General features: G+C 44.8%; 1 protein-coding gene across 1 annotated transcript in view; it reads left to right on the plus strand.

The window, feature by feature from the left end:
- The window catches only part of LOC142466872 (uncharacterized), a 60,754-nt gene extending 55,702 nt beyond the window's left edge, over positions 1–5,052 (plus strand). Inside the window, exon 3 of the mRNA XM_075572426.1 lies at positions 108–5,052. Within this exon, the coding sequence (XP_075428541.1) occupies positions 215–3,676 (3,462 nt within the window). The 5' untranslated portion in view covers positions 108–214 and the 3' untranslated portion in view covers positions 3,677–5,052. The remainder of the gene's footprint in view (positions 1–107) is intronic.
- Positions 5,053–13,751: the final 8,699 nt, after the last annotated feature.

The following is a 13,751-nucleotide window of genomic DNA, read 5'->3' on the forward strand; positions in this document are numbered from 1 at the left end:
TACAGTTTACTTTCATCCTGAACTTTTTGTGCTATGCCAACTTACCTCTCCTTCATGGCCTTTTGTATGACAGTTTGTGTAACAGTGACTTTTTTTGTCTCATTTAGTACAAAGACAAGCACAAATAATCCACCCATGCCAGCACTGCAAAGTTGCTTTTAGCAGTCAGGATTACCTCCTCAAACATCTGAAGTTGAGACACCCAAATGAGTATATGGAAAAGAAGAGGACAGAACAATCTTGCAACATTCCAATAAATATGACAGAAACAGCATCTTCCAACCAGTCAAGGCAATTAATGAACAATGTAACTGCTTCTCATTCCAAAAAATATATATTAGCAGCTGCCACAGGAAAAGATCTTGGAGAATGTGGGAAGAGTCTGACTTGGTTATCAGACCAGAACCTACAGAAGAGTACACAGACCGGAGAGAGACCACATGAATGTGGGAAGGGATTTAGTGACTTATTGAGCCTGGACACACACAAGAGGACACACACAGGAGAGAGACCACATGTATGTGGGGAATGTGGGAAGGGATTTAGTGTGTCATCCAACCTGAACAAACACATGAGCACACACACAGGGGAGAGAACGCATGTATGTGGGGAATGTGGGAACAGATTTAGTCGGTTATTCAACCTGAACACACACATGAGGACACACACGGGGGAGAGACCGCATGTATGTGGGGAATGTGGGAAGGGATTTAGTCAGTTATCCATCCTGAACACACACATGAGGATACACACAGGGGAGAGACCGCATGTATGTGGGGAATGTGGGAAGGGATTTAGTTTGTCATCCAGCCTGAACACACACATGAGCACACACACAGGGGAGAGACCGCATGTATGTGGGGAATGTGGGAAGGGATTTAGTGTGTCATCCAACCTGAACACACACATGAGGACACACACAGGGGAGAGACCGCATGTATGTGGGGAATGTGGGAAAGGATTTAGTGTGTCATCCAGCCTGAACACACACATGAGGACACACACAGGGGAGAGACCACATGTATGTGTGGAATGTGGGAGGGGATTTAGTGATTTATCCAGTCTGGACACACACATGAGGACACACAAAGGGGAGAGACCGCATGTATGTGGGGAATGTGGGAAAGGATTTAGTCGGTTATCCAACCTGAACACACACAAGAGGACACACACAGGGGAGAGACCGCATGTATGTGGGGAATGTGGGAAGGGATTTAGTCGGTTATCCAACCTGAACACACACATGAGGAAACACACAGGGGAGAGATCGCATGTATGTTGGGAATGTGGGAAGGTATTTAGTCAGTTATCATATCTGGATGCACATAAGAGGACACACACAGGGGAGAGACCACATGTATGTGGGGAATGTGGGAAGGGATTTAGTTTGTCATCCAGCCTGAACACACACATGAGCACACACACCGGGGAGAGACCGCATGTATGTGGGGAATGTGGGACGGGATTTAGTTTGTCATCCAGCCTGAATACACACATGAGGACACACACAGGGGAGAGACCGCATATATGTGGGGAATGTGGGAAAGGATTTAGTCGGTTATTTAACCTGAACACACACAAGAGGACACACACAGGGGAGAGACTGCATGTATGTGGGGAATGTGGGAAGGGATTTAGTCGGTTATCCAACCTGAACACACACAAGAGGGCACACACAGGGGAGAGACCGCATGTATGTGTGGAATGTGGGAGGGGATTTACTGATTTATCCAGCCTGGACACACACAAGAGGACACACACAGGGGAGAGACCACATGTATGTGGGGAATGTGGGAACGGATTTAGTCGGTTATCCATCCTGAAAACACACATGAGGACACACACAGGGGAGAGACCGCATGTATGTGGGGAATGTGGGAAGGGATTTAGTCAGTTATCCAGCCTGAACACACACATGAGGACACACACAGGGGAGAGACCGCATGTATGTGGGGAATGTGGGAAGGGATTTAGTTTGTCATCCAGCTTGAACATACACATGAGCACACACACCGGGGAGAGACCGCATGTATGTGGGGAATGTGGGAAGGGATTTAGTCGGTTATCCAACCTGAACACACACATGAGGACACACACAGGGGAGAGACCGCATGTATGTGGGGAATGTGGGAAGGGATTTAGTCGGTTATCCAACCTGAACACACACAAGAGGGCACACACAGGGGAGAGACCGCATGTATGTGTGGAATGTGGGAGGGGATTTACTGATTTATCCAGCCTGGACACACACAAGAGGACACACACAGGGGAGAGACCACATGTATGTGGGGAATGTGGGAACGGATTTAGTCGGTTATCCATCCTGAAAACACACATGAGGACACACACAGGGGAGAGACCGCATGTATGTGGGGAATGTGGGAAGGGATTTAGTCAGTTATCCAGCCTGAACACACACATGAGGACACACACAGGGGAGAGACCGCATGTATGTGGGGAATGTGGGAAGGGATTTAGTTTGTCATCCAGCTTGAACATACACATGAGCACACACACCGGGGAGAGACCGCATGTATGTGGGGAATGTGGGAAGGGATTTAGTCGGTTATCCAACCTGAACACACACATGAGGACACACACAGGGGAGAGACCGCATGTATGTGGGGAATGTGGGAAGGGATTTAGTCGGTTATCCAACCTGAACACACACAAGTGGACACACACAGGGGAGAGACCGCATGTATGTGTGGAATGTGGGAGGGGCTTTACTGATTTATCCAGCCTGGACACACACAAGAGGACACACACAGGGGAGAGACCACATGTATGTGGGGAATGTGGGAAGGGATTTAGTCAGTTATCCAGCCTGAACACACACATGAGGACACACACAGGGGAGAGACCGCATGTATGTGGGGAATGTGGGAAGGGATTTAGTTTGTCATCCAGCCTGAACACACACATGAGCACACACACAGGGGAGAGACCGCATGTATGTGGGGAATGTGGGAAGGGATTTAGTCGGTTATCCAACCTGAACACACACATGAGGACACACACAGGGGAGAGACCGCATGTATGTGGGGAATGTGGGAAGGGATTTAGTCAGTTATCCAGCCTGAACACACACATTAGGACACACACAGGGGAGAGACCGCATGTATGTGGGGAATGTGGGAAGGGATTTAGTTTGTCATCCAGCCTGAACATACACATGAGCACACACACAGGGGAGAGACCGCATGTATGTGGGGAATGTGGGAAGGAATTTAGTCGGTTATCCAACCTGAACACACACATGAGGACACACACAGGGGAGAGACCGCATGTATGTGGGGAATGTGGGAAGGGATTTAGTCGGTTATCCAACCTGAACACACATAAGAGGATACACACAGGGGAGAGACCGCATGTTTGTGTGGAATGTGGGAGGGGATTTACTGATTTATCCAGCCTGTACACACACATGAGGACACACACAGGGGAGAGACCACATGTATGTGGGGAATGTGGGAAGGGATTTAGTCAGTTATCCAGCCTGAACACACACATGAGGACACACACAGGGGAGAGACCGCATGTATGTGGGGAATGTGGGAAAGGATTTAGTCGGTTATTTAACCTGAACACACACACAAGGACACACAAATTGGAGAGACCGCATGTACAGTATGTGGGGAATGTGGGAAGGGATTTAGTGTGTCATCCAGCCTGAACACACACATGTAGACACACACAGGAGAGAGACCACATGTATGTGGATGTGGGAAGGGATTTAGTCAGTTATTCAACCTGAACACACACAAGGGAGAGACCGCATGTATGTGTGGAATGTGAGAGGGGATTTAGTGATTTATCCAGCCTGGACACAAACACGAGGTGACACACAGGGGAGAGCCCGCATGTATGTGGGGAATGTGGGAAAGAATTTAGGGGGCTATGCACTAAGCAGTGAGATTTTGCGCTGGCATGAAGAAAATTTCACGTCCGCTAAAAAGTGAAGCGGATGCACGATTCACTAAGGAGTTCAGCGCGTACGGGATCGGACGTGCTCAAATCAGCCTGATCGTGCATGCTTTTTTTTTTCCCCTGCTATCGCGCTTAAAGTTCAAGTACAATAGCTGACAGGAAATAAAGCCTCATGTAATATTTGCATGGAGATTCTGCATCTCCATGCATGTCTGTTACAGGCAATCGTGCATTTAGAATATACATTTTAATAATAGTGTACATGAGCAGGGGGTCTCCGGAGGTGAACCGCATTGGTTTCAGGTCTGGGGACCCTCTGCTTCATGAGATACAGGCCCCGTTATGGGGTGCTGGTATCCCCTGCACTTTTAAAGCTTCCGCATCATGTGACCGGGACATTTAAATTCTGCAGGGGATACCGGCACCCTATAACGGGGCCTGTATCTTATGAAGTAAGGGGTCCCCGGACCTGAAACCAAAGTGGTTAACCTCAGGAGACCCCCTGCACATCTACATTAGTGTCAAAACACACACAACAATAAACAGTCATTCATTACCGTAGCGGATAGCCACTATGGTAATGAAGCTGCATTAATGTAAATTGGTGTTTTTTTATTGTCATTTCTTGTAATGTTGTGGTGTATATTAATTCTCTAATGATACGATTTGTGGTGAAACATAGAACCAATGTGAAAATAGGTTTACTCTATTTAGCCTATTTCATTGTCTGTCCTCGACCAATCACATCCCCCTGACGAAGTTGGCGCAGTGTGAAGAAACGCATAGGGCTGGTGACGTCATTGCGTATGTGTTCGTGTTATTGGGAGTTCCTGGCATCCTTGTGCTCTGGCTGGCGGCATTTTCAAGAGCTATCAACTGCTGCATGAGGGAGCGAAGGACGTGAAGGCATTGAATGCCTTTCTATCTTGCTGCCAACTCATTATAGGAGTTTGTGGTGGCTCTGGGCTCTCTACATTTACTCTGCCTATGGGGACTCCACCTACCATCGCAGATGACCAAAATTAGAGATTTTTCTCCCACGAATGGTTCTGTTTAAAATCCTGTAAGTGCACATTCTTATGGGTTGCTGATTTTTAAATAAATGTACCTATTTTTTATTCAGTTTTGGGCTATGGAGCTTGCGCTTTTGTTTGTTTTTTGTCCATATATATATATATATATATATATATATATATATATAATTTATATGAAAAAGAAAAAATGTGAACAAGCGCTAAAGACTAAAACACCAGTGTGACAAGTACAAAATATATATATGTATAAAGGCTGCCTAGTAATACTGTCAGTACTAACAGAAAAAGCGAAAACAAAGAAAAACCTGGCGCCAAAAGTTCATTGGATAATCCTGTACTCCTCAGGGGATCAGCACACTTGCTTGACAGGCCATGTAGGGGAAAAAACACAAACAGACACAGATCATAGTGCAACACTGTAGGGTTAAAACAGGTCTACACTAATACACACACTGCACATATAACATAGAGACTCCTAGTGACTATAAAAACTATTTATTAAATAAAAAGAACTATGCCATAAAATGGTATGGACAAATGAGAACACCGCTGGTCATCCAGATGGGAAAAATCAGAGCCCTACTTACAAGCAGCAAGGCAAATACAGGCAATGCAACAAAGAGTCCTCCGGGTGCTGCTGATGTCTTTGCAGAGATGTGATTCCTGCTGCACCGCGACTCTCATGCTGACTCTCCCTCCAGGGGTTAACAGGAACAGTGGCAGTTTCGGAGGCCCGCTCGTGGGGCTCACAGCTCTGGTGCTGTTGAAACGCTATATTGACGACATGCTGTGTATTTCAGCGTGAGAGAGGTGATGATTTCTGAAGCCTCTTGTATCATCTGCAGCTTCCCTTTGCAGTATCTCACAGGGCTGTCTGTGTGTGCCTTCAGACCAACACAGCAATAGCTGATCGTGCGTCTCAATGAAAGAAAAGGCACCGCGGCAAGTCATAGGTATGTACAGGGAGTATGTGAATATACTTAAAGAAGTATACATACTGTATATTAACATGTCAAGCCCTGTTAGTTCGGAAGGGAGAGATAGATAAATGATAATGAAATCCTGAAGATAGCCTTAGGCCGATAGGATATATCTCATAACTGGATTCTAAGCGTAACTACATCAGATATACTCGTCATGACTAGAGTGTATAGCACCATCAGAGCTAAGTCCACAGATTGAATGGGACACTTAAATCGTACATACAGTGGCGGCCGAGCTGAGTCTAAGGCGGCTAGATCCGCGTCTTTCAGATTATCCCGTTTAGGTGCGTTTTTATGTCGTTTTCGCCCGGAGTGAACTGCGGTATTTTCGCGCTCATGATATTAGCATTTTATTCTCGCTGGCTGCAATACTGCAATGCCGTGTAAAAAGTCAGGGGGGCGTTTGCGAGATGTTGTCTTGGAAGTCTAATACCTTCGCGGTTCAGCCCACGTCAGTACACAGTCTGTGTGTGTGCGCGCGCAGTAATTGTAAATTTGCATATTTAAAGTATGCATGCATTTAGCAGTGCTGTGCTGCTGTAATTTTTTTTTCTCCACAAACCGAAACCATTTTTTTTTCACAAGCCTGCAAAAACCATCTTACTGTATTACGAAATTCCATCTGTGCTGTAGCTTTTGACTGTGACACAGTGTGTTTGACTGCACATGGTTGATTTTTGTGCTTTTTACATACTGTATTTGGGGGTGTATTCATATGATGAGCTGCCTTTTGAAATGAAAGTATGTATTTAGCTTTGAACATCCACTGATTCGTTAATTTTATGAATCTTGTACTCTAATCCTTTCAGAGATGGCTGCTTGCTGCTTACTGCGCAGTGTCCCCTATCAACATAAATTTTCAGAAGTTAGTTAAGTTAGTCACTGCGCCTGCGTGTAATTCTCTTTGAGATGGGAGCTTGAGTCGACCGCCCAACCCCCCTGTATTGTGTTCTTAATCCTCTAATCCTTTCAGAGATGGCAGCTTGCTGCTTACTGGGCATGAGTCGACCGCCCACCCCCCCCTCTCGCAACAGAGTCATACAGTACATTTTCTGATATTAGTTAGTTAGTCATTGTGTTCTTAAAGCTGCAGTTCAGTTTTTTTTTTATTTAATTTTTTACTTCAATAGTTTTAGTTTCATGTGTGCAATTACCTAAAGAACTGTATAGCTGCAGGTCAATTCGTTCTCCATGTATTGATAGGCGAAATTTGGTGACATAATTAGAGCTGGCATCTGTTTATATTCTGCTTCTGTCTCTCAGTGCAAGCTCATGAATATTCATGAGCACTCCTGCACTGACATGACGTGCTAGAGGGAGGGCAGGCCTGACAAAGGGGTGTGCCAGGGCTTGTGACAGGACATGAAGGGACAGTGCCTTAGCAAATGGCTGTTAAAATAGAATATTTGAAAATGGGTCTTTCTAAAAAAAATTCTTAAAAACAGAAAATGCTAAAAGTATTTTTTCTTACTACAGAACTGATTTACAGTATTAAAAAAACCTGACATGCAGTATATTGACTGCTCCTGCGTGTACTGTAATTCTCTTTGAGATGGGAGCTTTTCAGAACTGATAGTTGTCTTAATACTCAAATCCTTTCAAAGATGGCAGCTTGCTGCTTACTGCGCTTGCGTCGACCGCCCAACCCCCCCCTCTCGCAACAGAGTCGTTTGTGTCCTTACATACTGTATTGTGTTCTTAATCCTCTAATCCTTTCAGAGATGGCTGCTTACTGCGCATGAGTCGACCGCCCAACCCCCCCCCCCTCTCGCAACAGAGTCATTTGTGTCCTTACATACTGTATTGTGTTCTTAATCCTCTAATCCTTTCAGAGATGGCAGCTTTCTGCTTACTGTGCATGAGTCGACTGCCCAAACCCCCCCCCTCTCGCAACAGAGTGAGAAAAGCGTAAATAAGAAACACAGTCTGAGGTTATTTTGAAACAGAATAACACGTGAATTTATTCAAGTCAAGTGCACAACGGAGACAGCTTTTGAAAAAAAGCTCTCTAAACAATAAAAATGGTACAGTGGCGACACAGTTTATTACACTGCGGCCAGATCCGCAAGCCGGGAGATTTCCCGGCTTGCTAGTGGCCGCCCCTCGGCGTGCCGCGCGTCATAGACGCGTGGTCACGCGTCTTCGGGAGCCTGCGCCCCCTGCACGCGCGTCCAGGGCTCCCCAAGGGAGCCCTGGTGTCCCGCGATCGCGGGACGGCGGCAGGGGGTTCCGGGGGACCCGGCGGACCCGGCAGCGGTAGGGAGAGCGCCCCGATCGGAGGGCGCTCTTCCGCTGCTTGGGCGCGCGCCCGTCACCCTCGGGCGCGCGCCAGGCTACTGCTGCGGCCAAGAACGGGCAAATGCTCGAATAAACTTGGCCGCAGCAGTATGCCATATATTTATACCCTAAATCCTAAAAAGTGTCCTCCCTCAATGGGGGCTTACGCGTCATTAATATTACCTCATTTTGTAATACATAACAATATTAAAGTCGATGTCATTTTGTAATACATAATAATATTGCATAACTGCCTGTCAGCTAGAAACCATTCTGGGTTTAAATGGGATGTGCCTATTCTGCCACCTGGCAATATTGTGTGAGAATTAGTTTTACTGCAAGAATCTAAGCTTATCTCACGGGTTCTCATAACTTTTAGCCTGTTTACATTTTTAATTTGAAGCTGATTGGATGAGGAAGGGTCAATAAATTCAGCTAAGAGCGAAAACATTCCATTATCTGCTTCACACATTTGTTTATACAGAAATGAAACACAGAAATTAAGACTCACAGAGACAAGAAAAGATGGCGGATTGAAATATTCACACAAAATGGCTTCATCCTAAATGCTGTTATGTTGTTATGCCAGACCCCCTAATGTCTCAACTTTGTCAGTCCCTCCTCTGATTCTTTAAAACATTGTTTTTTGAGAATTATTGGTATGATTTTAGTGCAGAAACACGTTGGGAGGCACAAGGGTGCTCCATCATCTCATAATGCTGCTTGAGGGTGTAGGACAGTGCACGAGGGTGCCTGCCAAATGTAGTCATAGTCTCGTATGGCGTAATAGCCAAATTCTTTCCAGAGTTAAAACATTGTACTTGGCATCTTCTGTCTTCAAGGGACTGCTGTAGATTGGTTCTGCAAACAATGGCATTATGTCTGCAGAGGGGGTGGCACATTTGTGGATCATGCCTTTGACAAACGTAACACAAACATAGATGACAACGAGTATCACAATCACACACATTACTGCATTCAAAAATTTCGCTCCTAGTGATCCTACCAATCCAGTCAGCCCAAAGGGTCCCAGTCTGTGTCACCTTCCTTCCTAAGTCTTTCTTGAATTTCTTCTATCTTGTCTAACTCATGCTGTACCTTGCCACTCTGATCTTGGATGAAAACACAACATTGTTCTTTAATTAGGGCACATACACCTCCTTTTGATGCTAAAATGTAATCTAAAGCCATTCTGTTTTGTAAGGCCATAAGTCTGATCTGAACCTGTTCTTGGTTTAGTGATGCTATGGCTGTAGTGGTGTGATTGAGGACATCTAACACATCTGTTAATGTATTAAACCTGTCATATAGTAACCCAACTCCTACATTTGGAAATAAACTAGCCCAAAATTGTTCTTTCCATAAACCCTGGAAATGGAGACCGCGCTCGTCTGTGATCTTCACGGGGAATCCTCTGAAAGGCCTCTTCTCCCGCTGCTCCTTCTCCCTCCGGTGATCAGCCGGCCACAATCAATCCAAAATGCAAAAACAAAAGGGGAGGTGGAGCGCAGAGAAAAAGAGAAATGCCAAGGTAAGATGAGGTCAATTTATTGAAACAACAATGCACAGTATTACTTACAATTGGTTAAAACCGCATGCATGTAGATGCTCCCACAAAGATCTGTATACAGCGTCAGTTTAAATCCCCCTGTCCCGACTGCGATACACTGCTGCAGATTCTCACAGGGTCCCTGACCCGGAACCGGAAGTGCAGCAACACAAAGGTGGTAGGCGGGCTCTCAAGCTAGGTCAAAGGCTATGGCAATAGCAGCAACCACTAGCGAGATGACGGGGGGAATACCAACAACTACTAGAATGGGGAGAATCAAACGTGCTAAAACTGCACCTCCTGACAAAGCCACCTCCTGACGAAGCGCTGTAATGCGCGAAACGCGTTGAGGGTTTGCTCATTACTTTTGAGTTGCACTCCTGGGTAGGAGTGCAGTTTTAGCACGTTTGATTCTCCCCATTCTAGTAGTTGTTGGTATTCCCCCCGTCATTTCGCTAGTGGTTGCTGCTATTGCCATAGCCTTTGACCTAGCTTGAGAGCCCGCCTACCACCTTTGTGTTGCTGCACTTCCGGTTCCGGGTCAGGGACCCTGTGAGAATCTGCAGCAGTGTATCGCAGTCGGGACAGGGGGATTTACACTGACGCTGTATACAGATCTTTGTGGGAGCATCTACATGCATGCGGTTTTAACCAATTGTAAGTAATACTGTGCATTGTTGTTTCAATAAATTGACCTCATCTTACCTTGGCATTTTTCTTTTTCTCTGCGCTCCACCTCCCCTTCTGTTTTTTCTTTCCATAAACTACTTTTCAGTCCTGCAGTGTTTGGTGTTTTTCTCTTGTTTCTGAGACGCCCTGCAGGTAATTCTTTGGTGATTGTAAATGCGGGGACCACTTTCCCTAAATAACAAGATCCTATCCAGTTGCAAGGTAAGATTCTATATGCCCACTTTCCACAGAGTCAATAAATTCCACGTGGTAGAGTAACGTTTCTGCATCCACGAAAAATTGCATCTACTGATAAAGATGTGTTTGCAGCTATGTATTTTGTTGCTGCTATTTGTTTTGCTCTATATTGTGTCTGATTCAGTGTACTGTTATCTATGCATTTGTACCAATAAGAAATTGATCTTCGGTCTTTGTTTACATATATTTCTAGTTGAAAACAAGTGTCATATGTGGGAGGGAGGACTTCACCTATGGAAACATTTCCAGTTGTACTGCTTATGTAACAACCTCCCACTGGAATATTATTCATTAACGGCACCCTGTTAAATTCTTTGGAGAATTGTCCAGTCAACATATCTGGTAATCTTGGTGTGTCATTTGCTGCAGGAGTTAATTCTTCCTGGGTATAAGGAATGCCAATCCAGGGTGACTCCTGATTATGAGGTACAGTACATAACCACATACCCAGCAAGATTCGTTAATACCAGATTTCTGGTATATTGTTCTGCATGTGTCCATAAATGTATTATCCCTTTCCCAAGGGGTTAAATGCAAGTCTCGTTTGTTTCTGGATGTACCAGTGGACTTTGTGATGTTTGTGGGTGAGATACTTTGTGTAGTGTTACCTTGACCATGGTGATAGATATCTGCGATGTACTGTATAAGGAACACACGCAGATGAGTATTGTTGACAAAGCTCCGCAGAGCATCATCATGACAATTCTGTCATCTCTCTGTGGGTTATACCTTCGCAGACCCAATGGTCTGTACATCTTAAAATTCTAACTTATACACACTATAAAAGAATAAAAATATTGAGTCTCTGAAAAATGAAATGTTCTGATACAAATCAGGAATATTGAGTCTCTGAAAAAATAGAATGTTTTGAGTTTTTGAAAAACTGAAATGTTCTGATAAAACCAGGCCTGGTATTTTATTTTACTCGTTGGTTAACAGTCAGAGTTTTGACTCGCCAAAATGTTAACTTGATGTGGCTGTGCTTTAGATGTCTTTGCTTTAGATGTCTTTGGTCTTTGATAGAGCTGGAATGAGTTTCACGTGTGTTACGTGGATCCAGGAAGAAATGTCTGCTACTTTAATTGCTGTATTGGTGGTGAGAAGAATTTGAAAAGGGCCTTTCCATCTTGGATGAAGAGCGTGCTTATGTAGGAAATGCTTGACCATTACCCAATCGCCTTCCTGGAGATGATGCTGTTTTGTGTTTTCTTTGGTACACTGCACTGCTTGTACCTGTGAGTGAAGAGACTTAAGAAATGTCATTAATCTTATACAATACACGCTGATTAAGTCATCAGTGAGTGCATGATCATGCTTCATTAATTCTAATGTGCCGGCACAAACCATTGGCCTACCCATTATTATTTCATGAGGAGTTAATCTAGTCTTGCCCTGCGGAGTACTTCTGATTGCCATTAGTGCTAATGGAAGAGCATCTGGCCATTGCAATTTTGTTTCTGCACAAATTTTACTGATTTTATTCTTTAGGACCCCATTGGTCCTCTCAACTTTGCCAGCGCTCTGCGGATGATAGGGGCAGTGCAGATGATAGATAATACCTAGGACCTTAGCAAGATCCTGAACTATTGCGGCAGTGAAATGTGTGCCTTGGTCTGAAAAAATATGCTGAGGAATTCCATATCTAGGAATGTATACAGACAGCAAGTATCCTGTGATCACTCACAGGAAAAAACTGGTGCTACAAATTGTCCACAGACATGAACTATCCATAATCCAGAGCAATAATTGCAACAATTTGCATAATAAATAAAGTACTCTTGAGTCCAGTGTCCCAATATAAGAATAAACGTGAAGTTAAGACTCCCCACTGCAAACGTGCCACGTGACAAACAACGGGAGGGGTATAGGATGGTAAGGAGGAATGAAAGCAGTGATACCGCAGTATCCCCTATTCAGGAACACCCGCTAAGTAACCGCTTCCCTCCGCCACAACCCTCCTACCCGGTGTCACCCACGATTAAGCAGTCCTCACTGCGGAGGCAGGGGAAGGGTGAGCAGGAGATGCAAACACTCACAATCTTGACGCGCCGGGTCTCCGGTCAACGATGACGTCAGGGATCACTGGAACCGGAAGAGGAAGTCAGCGTGCTCCAGCCAAAGTTTGAATCCAAGCAAAAGATGTGTGATGAGGCGGTCACTGCTGCCGCAAGGGTAATAAAGCTTCCACACGCAATAAAAATAAAGTTTTTGGTTTATTAGTGCATGTATACACACAAAATCTGCCACAGAGCGAACTCTTTGTCACTGGTGTGACGAAACGCGTCAGAGTTCGCTCTGTGGCAGATTTTTTGTGTATACATGCACTAATAAACCAAAAACTTTATTTTTATTGCGTGTGGAAGCATCATTACCCTTGCGGCAGCAGTGACCGCCTCATCACACATCTTTTGCTTGCATATCTAGGAATGAACTCATGTAGTAGCTTCTTAGCCACTGAGCGAGCATCTGCGTGTTGACAAGGGTATGCTTCAGTCCATCCTGAGAACATGCAAACAACAACCAAAACATAGTGATAGTGTAGGCCAAGTGGCATTTCAATGAAATCAATTTGTAAGTTGCGAAATGGACCCTGAGGGCATAAGATTTTTCCTGGGCCAACAGAAACATGTTTTCCAATGTTATGGCAGATGGCAGATGTGGCATGAAGAACAAAAATCTTTTATCTTAGGGCCTATATGCGGTGCAAACCAATCATTTCTGATGGAAAGCAACATCCCTCCTGCATGAATGTGTGATAACCCATGAGCCTTGCGAATTACATATGGCTCTAAAGAAGGAGGTAAAACTGGTTTGTCATCAGGGCCTCCAAACCAAAATTCCCCTTTTTGTTGATAACCCTTGCTTGTCCAGTCCTGGACAACATCTGCGGTTAACTGCTTGTAAAAAGAAGCTAAATCAAGTGGTATGGTAATGGGTGTGTCTGGGTCAGGTGTTTTAAGAACATATGCCTGCACATATGGACGTCCGGCTGCTTGCTTTGCAGTTGCATCAGCAAAGGCATTACCTTTGGATATCTCATCTTTCTTATTT

This window comes from Ascaphus truei, chromosome 15 (genome assembly GCF_040206685.1).
Source record: "Ascaphus truei isolate aAscTru1 chromosome 15, aAscTru1.hap1, whole genome shotgun sequence".
Classification (NCBI taxonomy): domain Eukaryota; kingdom Metazoa; phylum Chordata; class Amphibia; order Anura; family Ascaphidae; genus Ascaphus; species Ascaphus truei.